This window comes from Bolinopsis microptera, chromosome 1 (assembly GCF_026151205.1).
Source record: "Bolinopsis microptera isolate Bmic1 chromosome 1, MBARI_Bmic_1.0, whole genome shotgun sequence".
Taxonomy (NCBI): domain Eukaryota; kingdom Metazoa; phylum Ctenophora; class Tentaculata; order Lobata; family Bolinopsidae; genus Bolinopsis; species Bolinopsis microptera.
In genome coordinates this window covers 7,871,835-7,891,178 of record NC_087072.1, presented here as the reverse complement: position 1 = coordinate 7,891,178, position 19,344 = coordinate 7,871,835, and the positions used below count along the sequence as shown (strand labels likewise).

General features: G+C 39.3%; 1 protein-coding gene across 4 annotated transcripts in view; it reads right to left on the bottom strand.

Annotated features, from left to right (window-relative positions):
* The window catches only part of LOC134817102 (zinc finger MIZ domain-containing protein 1-like), a 45,630-nt gene that overhangs the window by 10,019 nt on the left and 16,267 nt on the right, over window positions 1-19,344 (bottom strand). The window contains exons 7-12 of one of the 4 annotated variants that reach the window (XM_063826211.1): window positions 16,293-16,372; window positions 14,986-15,116; window positions 14,604-14,853; window positions 14,138-14,416; window positions 4,996-5,188; window positions 3,246-3,378 (exon numbers count right to left, since the gene is read on the bottom strand). In XM_063826211.1, the coding sequence (XP_063682281.1) occupies window positions 3,246-3,378; window positions 4,996-5,188; window positions 14,138-14,416; window positions 14,604-14,853; window positions 14,986-15,116; window positions 16,293-16,372 (1,066 nt within the window). The remainder of the gene's footprint in view (window positions 1-3,245; window positions 3,379-4,995; window positions 5,189-14,137; window positions 14,417-14,603; window positions 14,854-14,985; window positions 15,117-16,292; window positions 16,373-19,344) is intronic. The other 3 variants (XM_063826220.1, XM_063826227.1, XM_063826235.1) reach the window with 3 other exon arrangements.

Sequence of the window (19,344 nt, the reverse complement as noted above, 5' to 3'; positions counted from 1 at the left end):
TTCTAACCTTCAACAAATCGATATATGGTAATATCGAGCTCCGTAAAGCAGGTGCCTTCAATGTCATTTATAATATCGAAACACATTTTGTGTGTTCAATCTATACCATGTAGTGTGTAACACTATTAAAATTGGTGATCTTCAGTAATGAATCTCAGGGTTTTTAGGGTCTATAAGGTGAGATCCCCCCTCTTTTAGGGTTCCCTTTCACACATATTCTCCACGCATAAAGAAAGAATATTGATGTACATCAGAATGGAAACATTTTTTCAATGGTGCGAGGTACGGTTGACACTTACCAATGTCCAATATAATACACCTGCAACCTTCCATTTTGGGTGCCATTTGTTTACTGAACGATGTGTTTGGTTGATTATCGAGAGGGAGGGAGATGGTGATTGGTTGATAGCTCGGAGAGGGCCCCCAGTGATGCAACACTGCTCCACTATTATACCCTACTGAGTCTAATTAGACAGCAGAACCGCCTCAGTACAGATAGTTTGCACCCGCGAAACACGGCGATTGGACGGTTATTGCGGTGCAGGGCCCCCATTGGGTGAGGTGAACAAGAGATAGATCATATATATATAGAGATCAGGCAGATTTAATAATACCCTACTCAATATATATTGAGTATATATATTATATAACATGTATTTTGTGCGTTTTAAAAGTAAAAGATCGCAGTGCACTATTAGAGGTTTATCAATGCTCTGACACATTATATAGAGTACGAAGCAGTTCAATGAGCGATAAAGTGGGTGAGAGAGAGAGAGAGAGAGAGAGAGAGAGAGAGAAAAAAAGAGAGTCACATCACAAGGTTGGCTTTGATAATTTAAACGATTAATTAATTAAATGGGGACATCTTTCCTACAATAATTGCGAAACAGTTGAACGTAGATGCGTGCTGTGCTACATGGCTCTTAACGAAGCCTGCTTAGTTCTTGCCTGGGATATCATCAGGAGAGATCATGACGTAAGAGAGAGAGAGAGAGAGAGAGAGAGAGAGAGAGAGAGAGAGAGAGAGAGAGAGAGAGAGAGAGAGAGAGAGAGAGAGAGAGAGAGAGAGAGAGAGAGAGAGAGAGAGAGAGAGAGAGAGAGAGAGAGAGAGAGAGAGAGAGAGAGAGAGAGAGAGAGAGAGAGAGAGAGAGAGAGAGAGAGAGAGAGAGAGAGAGAGAGAGAGAGAGAGAGAGAGAGACAGAGAGGGAGAGAGAGAGAGGGAGAGAGAGAGGGAGAGAGAAAGGGAGAGAGTTCCGATGTAATGGATGATGAAGGGTAAGTGCAATCAGTGAGCTGTTAAGGGGAGATACACCAAAACCGTTTTTGCTCCGAACATCGATTTTATTTTATATTATTTTTAAATAGACAAAAAGAATAAGATTGTACACCTTCAAAAATTTTTAAAAATATTCCCTCATCGAGAAAAAAATATTTTTTTTCTCGATGAGGGAATATTTTTAAAAATTTTTGAAGGTGTACAATCTTATTCTTTTTGTCTATTTAAAAATAATATAAAATAAAATCGATGTTCGGAGCAAAAACGGTTTTGGTGTATCTCCCCTTAAGCGTACTACGTGATATCGGGTTATTACATAAAAACTTACCATGGAACGTGCTCAGTTACAACATGTACAGTAAGTTTGACAAATAATAATGTGAGCACTGAACAGCATAACATAATATACATCATTTTAAAATACAGAATACAGATTATAATATCACCTCGTAACAGTAGAGTAATCCTCACTTACTGGTTATTACGCTACGTAGAAACAGTACAATTATCAGTGTTGGTGAGCGGCGGTTTTTGTTTCCTTGAGTAATCTTCTCTCTTCCCCCGGAGGAGAAGGCAGGTATACGACTATCAGCACAGCCAGCCGCCGTGCGATGTTACATTATAACATTATACATACTTAATTCAATCTAATTTTCGTTAATTATGTGTGGCTTTACATAATACGAAGAGTGAAGTAGGCGGTACGGTGGTTCCGTGGCAGCGGCTCGGCGGGCTGACTTGTAGCTTCTTTTAAGCAGACGTAAGCGTCAGTGCTATTAATAGAATCTCTACCAGGAGAGAGAACAGTTCGATCAACTAGTACTTTGTAAAACAAGGATAATTTGCACAGCTGAAATGTTCGGCCCGTGATGAATATATTGGATGTGTCGGATAAGAATTTGATAATAAGATCAGAGCTTTAGGAATTTAATTAGAGAGTGTAGACAGCCATATTGGCATGGTATTTGTAATGTTCAGCACAAAGGACAAATTCATTACACGCCAATCCGATGCGGCTTTTGTACCCTGATTACAGGATTTCCCAGCAAGGTGCCCCAATTCGAGATCATTATCAGCTGTTAAAATGGAATAATCCTAGTTTAATGTTGGTATGCGCTGTCATTCCTTGTTATATATAATATATATCAACCAAATTGGCAGGAATTTTGAGTGGCTATATTATGACGTTATGGTCTACAGATGAGAAGTGCAGTTTCAAACTTCATTATTTCATCCGGGTGGTGTACAAATATATAGTTTTATAATAAGAGATGGCCCTTGTCATTCATCCTGGACAATGATCTCCGTTTATCATATTCTAAATGTAATGAAATTCATTTATTATCATTTAATTAAAGACATACTTTGAGAATTGAGGAGGGGGACCCAATTTCCACACCGAAAAATATGGTATTATTGTGAAATAGCGAGAGCTGCCAGAAAACACTAATTCTGTTAAAGATCTCCAGTCGGGGACTGACGTGAATTTAATTTCTCTAAATAGGGCAAACCGGGGTAAACGTCGATGGTTGACACCTCAACCCGAGATTTCTGTATTTTCAATCGAGTCTAAGTGTTTAAGTGGGAACAGGAGAGCGTGTATTCGGTGAATAAAACTCGCAACAGGTAGACGTTTAACAGCTGCTGTTCTCTTGTCTTAAATTGCGTTAGGCCATCATGGTAACATCCAACTAAGTGGCAGTTAAATTTCTAATAAAAAACGCGCGATTCGATAAAAACTCACGGCGCTGCACTGGAAACGAAAACAAAGTTGAAAATGTGCATACTTGGAGAAGTTTGAAAATGTACATACTTGGAGAAGTTAGAAAATGTGTATACTTGGAGAAGTTAGAAAATGTACATACTTTTAGAAGTTAGAAAATGTACATACTTGGAGAAGTTAGAAAATGTACATAGTTGGAGAAGTTAGAAAAAGTGCATACTTGGAGAAGTTAGAAAATGTACATACTTGGAGAAGAGCTGCTGGTACATGTCCTTGTTGAGGATGAACTCTCGGACCATGTTGGGGTTATCATGTTCCAATTTGAAGGCGGGAAGGAGACAGTGGTCCTCTCTGGGGAAGGTGAACCTGGGTCCTTCTTCTGAGAAAGGGAGGGAGGGTTAGTGTGTTGGATAATGGATAAATTTATTTTTTACAGTTAAATGGGTTTGGGTGAGTGCCCGACATACTTTTAAAAAATACATTAATTAAAACCTAAACGTGACTATAACTCGAGCAAGGTTATTTTAACTACTGCTACTTTGCCATCTGTATCCTCAAACTGAAGACATAATTACAACTATTAATACTTATTTTATATTTATAAACATAGCGGGCTGACACTCAATAATTTACCAATTTGTTTACAAAATAGGTATAACTTACATTAACATTATTTTCAAGTTCGCGTTACGGTTAACTCCGTTTAACGTAGTTACAAGTTAAACATGCGTACCCAGTGCATAATAATATTAATACTACCAACTCAAGGTTCTCAGGCACGCTTCATAAGTGCGTAAAATTACTAAAGCCCAGTTTTCGAAGTACCAAAATGTCTTGTAGTTGTATGTGCTCAACTTGTCATCAGACTTAGAGAGAGGGAGAGGGAGAGAGGGAGAGAGAGAGAGAGAGAGAGAGAGAGAGAGAGAGAGAGAGAGAGAGAGAGAGAGAGAGAAAGAGAGAGAGAGAGAGAGAGAGAGAGAGAGAGAGAGAGAGAGAGAGAGAGAGAGAGAGAGAGAGAGAGAGAGAGAGAGAGAGAGAGAGAGAGAGAGAGAGAGAATTATTATTATTACATGTATCGGATATTGTGCCGTAATTCACTACTAATAATCACGTGAGAAGTGAAAACATATTCCAGCTGAGCTATTTTTAGAGATTAAGGAGACGAGACACTTCTTTTCTTGTCGTGTCCAGAATTTAAGTGTATAAATTTTGACGGCAATTTTTAATTGTTTACAATTCACAGATCTCTGTGTAATCGTTTCACGTAAACTCGAAAAATAATAAACGGAGCAAGCCACTTCTAGAACCCCGTGACACAATGGCAATTCTGTTTTCTGCTTAAAAGATTGAGACAATTTCCCACAATTGTAACCACAAGTTGAGATTGAATTTATAATCCTGTGACCGCTAGATCAATCGAATAAGACGTGCAGCAAAGTAATCGTGAATCAATGTATTCATTAGATTAGTCCAGATTAAAAGTCTGCTAAGCAACGTGGCAAATTATTAATTATAGGTATTTCCATTCATTGTGATTGTTGCTTAACTATTGTTATTATGCTCCACTATTTCCGCAGAACAAGCTCACTATTTATGTTTCCCTGGCAGAGATACTATGCTACATCACCTACTTTCGTAAAACTACATAGTTAAGCTACAAATTAAGCAACAATCTAATATACTTGTTCTTAAACCCATAAAAAATAGCACGCGTTACGCTAAACGTCGCGAATATTAGGTCTGTCATTAACTTTTTGCTGAAGCTCATAATTACATCTCCGGCAAGTTTAGGCCGGTACTCTATAAACTATAATAAATATAAGCATATAACAAAAGTTAAATGAGAGGATAGTCAGTAGTCACACACCGTACAACTCAATAAGATCATATTGGGAACTCTCATAATTGATTTGGTTAAAACTACTACTAGAAATACCCGATATATATATAATATATATAATAGATTATAAACCTGGATAGCGGGAGTTAAACTAACCGTCCGGATTGATGATGGGTTTAATATCCGGTTTAATGTCTGGAGGGTACATGTGCTGGTTGGGAGGAACCAGAGATGAGGGTAGCTGGGATACTAGACTGTTTTGTGGGGGCATGCCCCCCGGCATCATACCGGGGTACACTCCCTGTCCTTGGTGAGGGGGTGGTCCTACGTAGCCAGGTCGCGGTCCTTCCTGAGGAGGGAACAGTTTAGGTTGACAGTTACAGTTACAGTTACAGTTACAGTTACAGTTACAGTTACAGTTACAGTTACAGTTACAGTTACAGTTACAACTTACAGTTACAACTTACAGTTTATGTTAACGCTGCATGAATAAACCTTTTCCATATGAATATAAAAGCATGAACCGTAACCAGGCAAGGTTTGAACTTATGTTAATAACAGGAACGCGGAATGTTAAAGTGGTGTACTGATGAAGGGTGTGGAGATAGTTAACAAGAGCACGTTCAGCAAATGTTGATTGTTCTGGGAACCGCGTGCTACCCTGACAGACAAAGCTTTATTATACCTACTATACGAATAAACGTCTCGCCCTTGATCAGCCATGGAGCTAAAATTTGTTTTAAATGTTTCTCTCTATCTCTACCATCTGTCCTCTCTCTCTCTCCCTTTATCCCTCCCTTTCAGAGGGTTGAAGTGTGTTAGAGAGAAGACTTACTGGCATGGACGCACGAGTAAATCTGCTCAGATCTGTAACAGGGCGACCACTGGATTTGGTTTGACGTAGGGAGACATTTAGAACCACAACTACCCGCGGCAGAGTTGTCGGGTTAGTGATTACGCAGGTGAAGTCGTTGTTCACGCTTAAATTTCGGCTCACAATTAGCGTAATTCTAGAACTCGGTATATTTGTTATGAGACAGTACTTATCAATTTAGAGTTGCTTTTCTATGGGTTCACGTAAACACCCGGGTTTTTCTGGCCAATGAACAGTCCGTTTCTCCTTTTACCGACCAATCCTGTGAGAGAGAGCTCCACGCTCGGTGCCTGATCTTTCAAATGTGACACAGGACTCGGACCCGGGAGAGGAACGGTGTTAATACACGGTCAAAGGGAGAAATCCATTGCACTTCGTATTATTAATGTCTAATGGAGAATATTTTAGTACAAACTTCTCAAAGGGAAGAAAATGCGGGTATTATCAGTAGTACAAGATGGGTAAAATATTCAAATATTCACACATAATGGACGTCATACACGAACGTATATTCAAATATTTTCTTTTACGGCAGATTGGACCCAGTACGGCTATAATTTTGTACTGTTTTAATAAGCTTTTGCGGAATGCAGTTTAGCTTTGTTAATGCCACGCTTCCATCAATACCCACTTACCGGAGGTATCTTACCATGAAACCGAACAATAAACGCTATTATAATATAACTTTTGCTTATTCAAAGGTTGATTTAGGAAGGAGAAAAGCTCAATTGGAAGGTTAATGGACACACAATGCACGTCTAATCCAATAAAGATGCATGAGTTGCAGCCTGTTACAAATTTATTATGCTCACTTTTAACTCTCCAAAATGTGTCTAGATTTCTCCAAAGGCTGTAGTAACAAAAATTACTCTGTATAGATACATAATATATATATAATATATAATATATATTTATATATACATGTAATATATATTTGCAGCGCATTGTACACAGGATACAGTGCCAGGTCCCTCCTGATTATTATAAAGCTTTACACTTCGCACTCCAACCGAACAATATGATACTCAACGCACGGATTCAGCATGTAACCAATAAGATTGATGAATATTCAGCATATGAAGTGTGGCTCAGCCAATGGAAATCTGGTTCAACAGCACACCTTATATTTTCAGGCCGAAAATAAGTTGCGTACTAAAGTTGAACAAAATCTCCTTTTGGAATATTACCTCGAAAGTCGATTCCACGAAATTTTGGAATCCTGCAAAACAATTTTGTGGTTCTGCAAAGCGAGATAAGAAGATCTAAATGATCTATTAAAAGGATGCCGATCAATAGCTCAGCTGAGTGATTTAGTACTCTATGGTCATTGGTCAATTAAAGTTTGCCTTGCCCATTTGCATACTTGTTGAAAAGGTTTAGCCATTAGGTGAGATATAATCAAGATAATATGATCATCACCGTCTTGGAGTCTGAGAAAAGCTGTCCTTCGTCTGACCAGACCCTCTACGAGAACTCCTTTTCTGTACGAGTTGCCGAACCGTGGAATCTTCTTCCTAGGTCATAAATCAGGCCATAAATCATGTAAGCCAGATATTGGATAGTAAAAGTATCGGAACGGCCCAGGATACAGTACACCATGCAGTAAATTGTTAAATTAAACTGGGATGTAGTTTAATGTCTATATGTGGAGTACAATGGCCCTGACTCTTTTTACTAAACCTCATCAAAGTATCAAAGTAATTAGGAAGGGTGTTAGACCTCCAAATAGCTTACCAAGCTAAATTTGGTCTATTTTGGTACTTACATCTGGACAAGGCAAACTCTAAAGTGACCATAATATATACTCCGTACACAATAACACTTTTCAAAAGGCGATAATACACGTGATTAAATCAAGAGCCATATTTTTTGGCATATTGCCCTTTTCTATTGGTTTCTTATCGAAAATGTCTAGGTCACCAGCCTAAATTGTTAAACTTAACACAGAGAGAACGTTTGTCATCTATTGACACTTGACACGTTTTCTTTCTTAACGTTTTCCAGATGCCAATAATCAATTGCTCACAGTTTTTATGGTTCTGAGAATTCAACTTGTTGGTTTTACTGGTTTACAAATTACCCCGAAAATTGGAAGTGTGGTGGGAGGGGGGGGGGGGGGGACACCTGAACTATGAAACCATTTTATAATTACAAGTTTGAGAAATGGCTGCGAAATAGGAAAGGTTAGCGGAGCGGTTCATGGCCATCCTCCATTAAAATTAACATTCTAGAATAATCAAGAATCTGTCAACATGAGTAATAGGCTTGATAAGAAGCGTTGCTTCTAAGAAGGTCGACGAGACACGTCATCGACAGAAAATAGACTGAAATACAAGGACATTATACATGTTTGTCTCACGGTGATTTAAATGCGGGGCAGCTTCATTCATCCAGTCAAATGTTCTAAAAATCAAGAATAATTGGTGCAATTTACGTTGGTATATTAGCTTCGGGAATTCAGCAGAACCAGTTGGAGGAATCACTGCAATTAACGCCGTTTTCTTTGTCATCACTTTTGAGATTTTAGGTATAAATGGCAAAAGTAAATGCTCCGCAAACGATTCCAAAGAAACAAGGCTCAATATTTGACTCAATGGTCACCGTTTTAAAGGCTCCATAGCTCAATATCCAGGTTTTCGGAAGTTTCCACTGCTGGCACTCCCACCAAATAAGGGTCCTCCAGATTTTCCGTGCAGTTTATAGGTTTATCCAGTTAGAAGCCGTCCGGGGCAGCAGTATAATAGCAGTGCAGCGCATTAAGTGTGGGTTAACAAGGTGCTAGATGTGGGGGTGAGTACACGTATTTTATCCACTCTCCCTCTCTCCCTCTCTCTCCCTCTCCTCTCCCTCTCTGCTAGGTCCTGTTGACAGTCTCCTGCGCAGTGCTGCTCTGTTCAGCATGTTAAACGAGCGACCCTGACCGTTGACTGTGGTGTTGACAATCCGCCAGATAAGAGGGAGAACAGTAGTACCTTGTGTGTCTTGTGGAGTATATATTATAACATTATATATAATATATTGGTGTATCACATAAAATGTAGCAGCCGTTCATATCCAATTAAATTTAATGTATTATATATACAGTGTCCGCTGTGTTTTATTCGAGTCAAGTGTTTTATTCGGAGAGAGAGCGAGTGAGTTAGGACAGTGCGGTGATGGGTAAGGGGTACAATGGATTATGGAGAGGTTTTTCCAGACGCGTTTCTCGTGATTCTCGTCTAGTTTTGGGGTGAGCTGGCCTGGCAGCTTAGCTTGTCACACGCATTATAGCGCATGTAAAATAATTGTAATGATAAAGCAAAACGATAAACATTTGCGTTACTTTTTATAGAGAGAGACGGCCAGCTAAAGCCTTAGTCAAGACAGCGTCCAAAGAATAGTATGTAACATTATCATTGCATAGTAGTACTATGTAGTAAACTCTTTTACGATAATCGCTATACTTTTTCAAGCTAATTAAGCACAATGAATCAGCCCCTTTATAAAGTTATAAGGTAACTCTTATGTTTATAACAAAGGAAATATCAAGTTGTCCATCCCATTATGTAATGCCTCCTCTCTCTCTCTGTCGTCTACATAATAAACGACACTTTCTTACTGCGTAGTCCCTAGTCCCGCTATATTGGTCTCTTGTCATGTTCCAAGTTTTAGCAAATATATCATTATATAATAGCCATAACAATGGAACATTTAACGTTATCCCCCACCAGAGCCTCTAACAGTAAAATATATATACGACTCACCAGGCACGCTTCTTAAATTTCACTTTATAACTGTACAAAGCCCACTTATCTGTCCACCCTTGTCCAATCAGAGAAGAGAGAAAGAAGCGCGGACCAATGAGAGGCGAGGAGGGGGCACCACGTGACCCATAACACCTGCTGGCACTGTACAAATCTCTCTTGATCAAACTACCAGTAGTAGTAGAGCTGCACCTCCCAGTAATCGGCAACAGTAAAACATTGCATTATCCGACACTTCGCCTACATATTTAAACCACATTGTATGTTATGTTATGTTATATAAGTTATTGTATAGCTTATTATCTTTATATGTCAGCGCGGGAGGGAGAGAGGCACGTTGTTTGAATAGAGTTTCAGAGAGACATTTAGTTGTAAATCCTCTCAACAAGATCAAACTGCAGGTCAGCCGAGTAAAGTTTAGTTAAATTTAGTTAAATTTAGTTCGGGTGATTACTAATTATTGTTCTCTCAATTTCAGTGACTTATCCTGGAGCAGGCTAACGCGTGCCGTATAATGATTGAAGCTAATAAAGCTCAATTTTACAGGAGGTCTTCTTTATTTAGAGTATTTCATATCCTATAAAAATAGGCAAAACCAGTCATCACTCGCCGAGTATCCGTACCAAAAAATGTGCTTTCTGGTCACTTCATTTACACAACTCAGCCATCTGTCCTCTTGTTCTAAAAAATCAGAAAATACACAATATATTTTATATAATATATTATATACAACAAAAGTATATATAATGTTATACGTGGTGCTTTATAGGTCCGTGCGAGTGTGTGCCATTATATAGAACAAGCTCGAACAATTAAATTATTATTACTATATACTCCCATCTCGAGGAGGATCTGCAAGCCACGTTCCATGTACAGCTTCACCACCTCATCCTCCCGGAATTTGTATATTATGTGCATACGCTTATTATACATAATCGTTATGGCAACTAAACATATAATGCTCATAAGTATACTGCATAACATATAATGGTCCGCGCAAATACCGGACAGGCATTTTGAGAGAGAGAAGTGACAAAAGTTTTGTTTTACGTCGGGGATTGTTAGGGCGCGTCTTTCTACTTATAAGACGACAAATGAGCGAACCGTGATGATGATATGGAGTGGCAAGTTCATGATTGATACGAGAACTGGTCGTATTTTTGTGGGATAGAGAGAAATTGGAGGATATTCTGGTAGTACATAAACCATCTGTGATCTGCGTGATCTTTTCAACATTGCACATTGTTATTTTGCCAAATGTATGAAAAAATGCTGAGTGGACGGGATAAAAATTGGGTAAATTGCGCACAGTAAATGTGGTGTAAATTGAAGGAGTGGTGGAGGAGGTAAGTGCGTGTTTGTGCATAACATTGGACAAGTTCAATACATTAGGAACATGGAAATGACTTAACTGGAGATAATTTGTGCAGAGTGTACAACAGTGTACGAGCTGAGGAGGAGGAAGAGGATCACAACAAACATAGCTCGCATTATATTCATTTACCGGAACTCTAAACACACACACACACACACACGCGACACACAATCTCAACAATGTTAACCACCAACCCACCACGACATGTTTAATTATCACCGACTTTAGTATTTATTTCGTGTACAGGGCAGCGGAAATTACTGTGTACAGCGCGCATAAACCTGTACATAATGTTATTATATGTATATTGTAGCACATGAAGCCGTCCAATGTTAGCGTAATGTTTGAGTTTGCATCATGAATTAACACTCGGCCAATCATATCTCATGATGATAATAATATCATTACAATATGATAATTATGTATACTCAGCCTATGCGCATACTGCATAAAATCCCTAAAATTTAATAATTATGAGATACGTATCCTGCCTCCTTCCCTGTCGTCCCACACCCCATTACATCATCTGGAGAGAAGTGCTGCTTCTTATCCGGTACTTAATTAACACAACTCACGCTATGCCAAATCGGGAAATCACGTGCGCCAAGCTTTTGTACTACAATCTGGACGTATTATTACCAAAAATTGATAAAAAGAAAACCGTTTAGTCAAGCTAATCTTTGATACTCCTGGAATGTATCGTCAAGACGTGTTTCCCGGAAGGACAAGTGACACAAATTCCATTACTTCTACTAGAGAGAGCAGAGGAACTCCTATGACTCCGGAACATGATCTGCTCCTGTCGGAGTAGAGTACTAGACACACCCTTCTCTCCAAGCTCAGCTCTCTCTCTCTCTCTCTCTCTCTCTCTCTCTCTCTCCTTTCTCAACACACAACCTACTTGTCATACTCATAGCCAAATTTCAGGCTAGTACTGATAGTGATATCGTAACACTGCCTGCTCTGTTATAGTGTGGACGGAAAATAAACGGATTCCAGTTTGGAAGCAGTCGTACCCTGGACAGCAACACGTCGACTATAGTCGATAATAAAGGATCTAATTTAGATGCAGGACAAGCTCCGACTATAAAACAGGATGACTTAAGACGACTTCATGTGGATGGGACCAGTTAGGGGTTTTCCTAGACTTATCTCACTTTTCCTTCAGGTCTGGCAGGTATGGTAACATTTTAAAAACAATACGGCATTAATGCAACCAGAAATTCAATAATATCCAGGGCGAACTGGTCGGTAATTACCCAGGAACCTAGTAGATAGGAGTTCACATCGTTTGAAGTTCGTAACATTCCAGAAATGCCACGTGCGGCACGTTGCGCTCTACCAGCCCTGAACCACACGTTCCGGCTCAGAACACTCTGCTGGTCCGGGCAGCCCGCGCCTCTGGAATGCAGCTGAGCTTAAAGTAAACCTCAATCTTTTTCTCTCTCTCTCTCTCTCTCTCTCTCTCTCTCTCTCTCTCTCTCTCTCTCCCGCCCATCTAGTACAGTAAGTATAATCAAATTTGACAAGTGTAGAACCGATATTAAATTTCCAACACGCACTGGACTGCAGGTGAATTATTGTGTTCTTGTCTCCCTTGTAACCTTTCTTTCTGGCATAATGAGCACTAGGATCTCAGGAGGAAGCAATGAGAAGTGTCATAATTATGACAATTATAACACGGCAGTTGCTCACAACCCTGTCATTGATTAACACATCGGAACTGATATCGCAAATTCCTTTTCTCGTGAGAATATATTGATAATCGGAATGTTGGTTGTGATCTCGGTTCTGCGACACGAAGTTGGTATTTAGGAACCAAATAGAGATGGAAAAAGTTGTTGATAAGAATAAAATATGTCTTTGACCGTGGCAACAAATAACGTAACAATCAACTTGAAACAAGTATCACTTTCCAAACCACATACTACACAGATTCTTTCTAATAAGTCAAAGATTAAGATCGATCATCATTTACCAATCAGTCATCTCTTTTTTAGTCTTTCTCACTGGACATCTCAGATAACACAGCCCAGCACGAGCGGGCTCCGTGATCACTCTACACGCCAACTTGAGGCTAAAGTTCTGTCTTTTGAGGTCTATCTCACCGTTCATTAGGTAATGTTTACACTTAATGACTTAACACGCTCATAATACATGGATATTTATAAATATCTCTCGTTGGTATAGTTATTCTCGTGTTTCAAACTTTTAATTGCTGCTTGGAATTTATAAACGTCGAACACTCCCAAAGCAAAAGGTTCCGTACATTCTTTTTGACGACGTTGAAACTTTTTAACACTCGCAAACAAAGTTCGGTTATCAGTGCTCACTTTATTTGGAGAGAGAGTTCGGGTTAATGAATTTAGAATATCGAATAACAACCAATAATTATGTCATTCGGTTTTTAGAGGCACGTGCCTTGGCAAAAGTAGCAGGTTATCTTCTAGATCCCCCTCGGTGACCACTCTTTCTCTCTCTCTCTCTCTCTCTCTCTCTCTCTCTCTCTCTCTCTCTCTCTCTCTCTCTCTCTCTCTCTCTCTCTCTCTCTCTCTCTCTCTCTCTCTCTCTCTCTCTCTCTCTCTCTCTCTCTCTCTCTCTCTCTCTCTCTCTCTCTCTCTCTCTCTCTCTCTCTCTCTCTCTCTCTCTCTCTCTCTCTCTCTCTCTCTTTTACGTGCTCTCTCTGTGAAGAGCGAATGCAGACTCATTGACTGTCCTGATTTATTCAAATCAAATCATAACCTGCTCCAAACGACATCTGATACTGGATCCTGCTACAAACAGCCCACGTAGATACGGAGTACCCGATTTAAACGTATCATATTTTGAATGCTACAGCAATGACTTGAACCAAAATATGTATCCAGTTTGGGGGTAACTGATGTCTGAATGACAGCTATTATCTATTATTGAGAGTCAGACTGAGGATCGATGTTGACATCGAGAAAATGAATGGAGAGAGTTCTGATGACAGTAATTACCATCCGACGTATTGTGTTTTTGAGTAATGTGAAGTATGTGGCACACAAGTGACACCTTTACAACTGATAACGGTAACAATGGTGGGTTGCACAGTGTGATTTAATAATGGTAGGGAACCGAACATTCGACAAACAGTGATAAAACGAACGGAAATAAATAAAATGTGATCACACAAGCTACAAGGATGTAACAAAACCTTGTAACCTCCAACAGCTGAGCAGGAAAGACTCTCAGGTAATTAACCAAAGCAGTATAACAACAAGTTCCATTCGCAAGTCTGCTCTACAACAGAATCTTTCATGGAAGAAGAAAAGGTGAACTCACGTGGTTAATGTTGGGGTTATTGTACATGTGTCCGGGATGTCCAGGGTGTCCGGGATGAGGTGGATGTCCAGGGTGAACAGGATGTCCAGGATGACCCGGATGTCCAGGATGTGCGGGATGGCCAGGGTGTCCGGGATGTCCGGGGTGTCCAGGAGGTGGCATGTAGCTCTGAGGGCCCGGGTACTGTTGGACGGACGGGTTGTAGAAGTGGTTGTGTTGTCGCTCGATCTGTTTCAATTGTCCTGGGTACTCCATCGGAGCTTTCTGTGGTGGTGGTACCTAAAAACAAGCATTAAGTGTCAAATACATGAAACATAATATTATATGACGCACATAAGTGATTAAGAGGTTGGCTCTAATTGTTTTAAAAACAAAATATGAGCAATTTATAATGCATTTTGCAACCACTGCTCGGGTGGTAGAATTTGACATGAACGAATATAATTAAAACTACAAAACTACTCACAGTGTCAGTAGGAACCCGGTTGTAACCAGGGTGTCCGGGGTTAACAGTGTGGTTGGGGTAGGGTGGATGAGGGAAGGGGCCAGAGTACTGTCCGGCCTGCTGGCCTTGTTGGGGAGGTCCTTGTTGTGAGTTGGGGTAGAAATTGTAACCATCCTGGTTCTGTCCTCCACCCTGGGGTCCAAACTCTCCTTGCTGCTCCCCTCCAGGGCCGGCTTGGTTAAACTGACCTTGTTGCTGCCTGTTAAGGAACCTGTTAGGTGGTGGAATATTATTTACCAAACTTAATTTATCATCATTTGAAGATCTAAGAAGAAAGGTGAATTGTTTACATTTTAAATTTATGGTAAAATGCAAAATGAGAGCAGCTGTTTTAACTACGTACCCTTGGTCCTGCTGCTGAGGAGGGGCTTCATTTTGGAGGGCTGCTGTGGCCGTAGCTGTAGCCGTTGCAGTTGCAGTCGCTGCAGCCGCTGCAACTGCAGCTGCCGCCGCTGCTGCTGCTGGATTGCCCATCTGAAAATTGTAACAATTTAACATACTGCAGCTGACTATTCCATTTACACAGAACTAAGATTTAGTTGTCTGTACGAAAGTTCTGGTTGAACCTCCACACCGGATAGCTGATATAACAATCATAAAATTATGTAGACCAGAACAATTTCTTTAACACTCATTGTCTGGCGTCTACTATATTATATAATACTCTCCGTAAAATTAATATATAGCACTCCATGGATTGCCGCCCAACAACATCATTACGAGGATTCAAATCTTTTGTGAGTAAGCTTACATTCAAAACAGTAACGCTCCCATTATGATAACACTGATAATTCTAGCTCTATTATTTGAACAGTACACCCTCAGCAACAACTTGAATAACAATACTCGTTGCAGAGAGAGAGAGAGAGAGAGAGAGGCAGAGAGAGAGACACACCTCATGTAGTAATTGCAACAAAAAATGTTCTCCCTTTAAAATATATATAAACCAGCACCTGCTCTTGTCTAGGCCAGTTATTTTACTCTAAATCACTGTCATTATAATGAGTGCTAGATCTGAATTCTAGATGAGAGAGAGAGAAAGAGAGAGAGCGTATCATATCTGTAACTGGATCGTGTTTATGGCCTCTGCGAACATGTAAAAGAGAGAGGATCTGATCAGTAACTAGTTATTCATTGTTACACCAACGAAGCTCACATTAATTGAGCATCTTAGAGGAGTTGTACTGTATGTCTCTATAGAGTGATTTACGTAGTGCAGGTTAAGCCTAGACGTTAACTTGCAGTGTGTTTAGGGGCTGGGAGAGCGCTGCTGCCATGTGGTCAAACGTTTAGCGAGACACTATAATTAGTGTATTTAGTTAAAACTCCTTTGCAGTTTATACAGCCGAGCTGATGCTCCTGTTTTGTGAAGCTGGCTAGGCTGGAAGAAGAGAAAGAGTTCTCAATTATCATGACGCTATCTAGTATCAGATTTATGTGATCAGCATGTGGCGAACCTACTGTTGCTAATAACGAGTTCACGATACGGCGAGTATTAGACCTTATTGACTAGCTCGGTGGCAGCAAGTAATCTACTTCACTTCGTAACAAAGACTTATGCTCAAACAAATTACTATATTTTGTACAATATAAGTAACGCGCATAGTGCTACCAATCACAATAACAAGTGGGGATAGAGTAGTAACTTACGCATACCTGCTGTCCCTGCTGCTGCATTATGAACATCTCCCTTGGTCCCTGTTGTGGGTATCCTCCGACTTGTTGACCGCCTGCGATTATAATCAATTATAATAATGCGAGATTATTATGTTTTATTATAATATGATATATAATTATTTAGTAATTCAAGAATAATCTAGTAATTATTCAAGAATGATCTTTGGAAGGGAAGGAATCCAAGCGATAGACGTCAGAGTTTCAGAAACCCAACATCAACTCACATGAACACTATTTAACTTTCAATCGCCGTGGACAAAATCTATGAAATCTTGACAGTGAATTTGCCTATAACAAAATTTCGACGTCACGGATATCTTTTTGGTCGAAATAATCGACATTCACTTATTAATTAATTATCGTAAAATTATGATATTAGTTATGTTGCACATTTACAGTCACTAAAGCTAAAGGGCGGTTTACATTTACAGTCACTAAAGGTAAAGGGCGGTTTCCCCATTGAATAATGTGTTGAAACAAAACAATAAGTGGGCTTTTGTCCTGGAGCGATATTATTGCAACATCTTCAAGCCTGTTAGTTGATCATTCTTGCAAAATTCTTATTATTGTATTATTAGCTATAGTATTTAATCTCTAATATCCATCTATTAGTTACATCGTTTACTGTGATTTATGAACAAGCTCAACCGTAATCAGTTCTCCGTGCCCGCGTAAAGCAGCTCAATAATAATATACTAGATAACTAATTTGGGGCACCATTATAAGTATTATTATATACATTTCTTGAGTCAGATATAACGCTGACACGCTGAAAAACCAGTTTCAAAGGGGTGGTGTAACTGGTATCCACACCAGTACCCACGTCAAAGAGGTGAAACCGGTTAAAACGTCGTGACTTATATAATACAGAATACAGCTGATTTTAGTTTCCAAAATATTAGAAAACAGCGCTTGTGCTGTTAAACCACGAATACTGAAGAGAGCTGCTCTCCCCTGGATCACGCGTAGTGCCGACCAATTGCTGGTTGTGCCCCCAAATTTTATATATATGCCCTCTTTCTGAAATCTCATCAAATTAACTCCGATTTCAAAAGAAAACCCATTGTACACGAGAGCATGTGTGTGTGTGTGTGTGTGTGTGTGACGTGTGTGTGTGTGTGTGTGTGTGAGATTAGATGCAATCAATCAGATCATCATCATGTATCTTTTACAGTTCAAATGTTCTATAAGTTTTATACGTCGAATAATTCGTCCAGGAAATCAGAGCTGATCCAGTATAATACCAGGAGTATAAATTGGCTAATGTACAAATACACAGTACGACTACTACAGCTAACTGCGGCCGATCATCTGTCATTAACTAATAGTATTAAATTCTAGTAGTACAGCAGCCCAGCAAAGCACGGACACTGGACGCTCTCCGCTGCTTCGCTAATATATCAGGTATGTACTATGACAAAAACTTACAAGTGAGCTGCTGTAGAGCGCTAGAGTATGTTATTTATAATATTGTGAGTGCTATAATTAACTATTTTGTTTTTAGTGTGCGGGGTACTCGAGGTTTAGGTGGATAAATTTTATGTGATTTTTCATTAATTTAGGAAAGTATTTGATCTCAGTACGGGGGAGGCAACCGGGATCGTTTGAAATGAGGCGATAGTGCGAGGAATTTTAAAACTATTGCATTGTCCACAACAGCCTTTTCTTAGAAATTAAAACCCTAAATCAACTGAATTTTGTTGACAAATTCGGAATATTTCAGATGAATTGATCGCGATAGCTTTCTTTGTTTACGAAAGCATATCGTATTCATTCCTGGTTATCATTTGCTGAATCATGCCTTGAGAAAAGTTTAGTGTGCAGACAACATACAATTTTGTGCAGATCAGTTTGTTCACAAAATATGTGGATGTGCAGTTATAATTGCTCTTGTTCAGGCAAAAAGGTTTCCAGGTCAAGGTTTGTTCTACCCATGTACTTAATTTTCTGCCGAGTAAGTTGAAATTACTGTCACAATTAGATATATAGATTATTGGCAATTTGGCTATCCGCAGAAATGTTGACACAATAATGAGGGGAATTCCCCCCATTATTATAAGTCAAAACTAGATTCTTGATAAATTAAAATCATTCCTGACAAGGTTGATTGATTTTAGAAACTGGTCTGTATCGTGTAATACGATTAATTATTACATCGGAATTAAGATTAAAAATTCCTTCTCTATGGAAAATTTGTTATGAATAAAATAATTTTTCAATGAAGGGATAAATACATAAATGTAATGTGTATAGCGATGAATAATGTCTCAAACCACAATTCCTCTTTTCAATGAAAGTACATTAAATAAAGATCAAAAAATGTTGACCAAACAATTATATTTCTTAGTTTCTGCAGTGTGCATAAAACTGCTTTATTATAAATAACATGCCCTGTAACAAGTGAATAGTAAGCTAGGGTTCCTACAGAAGTACGTATACATAATATCATTAATATCGCAAACCCCCACCAAAACAAAAGGTGTTTGACCTATTTCCTATAGTAAAACTAAGTCGTGACACGGGGCTCCCCTATTGGCTCTCCCCTTCTACTCTGCTTGCTGATTGGCTGTTTACTACTCGTCCGCTCATTTGTAGCAAATTGACATGGTATCAGAGCTGGTTTGGCAGGTAATGTTGGCTGTGTGATCTGAAGCTCTCACTTAATTATATTTATCTGTTGACCAAAGTAACAACCGTTTACACTGTACGTGTTTCCAGCGTAAAATGCAAATTAGGATACAGCCGAATCGGGAACTTCTGCCGAATCGGGCATTTCTGCCGAACCGTAACCAGGCGATAGCGTTTTTCTTGGAAGTTATCGTTCCTCTTCACGGCAGCCCAGGTTTCGAAACTAATACTGAAACCTTGGCTGCAAGGAAGAAGAAATTTGGTAAACTTTTTGTCGAACCGAATCAGCAAAAACAGAAGAAACCCGAACCGAATTTCTTGTCATAGATCAAACTATAATTATAATATTGCAGTCGTATTTTTATTCATAAAATATGACTTCTAGTCAAATCTACAT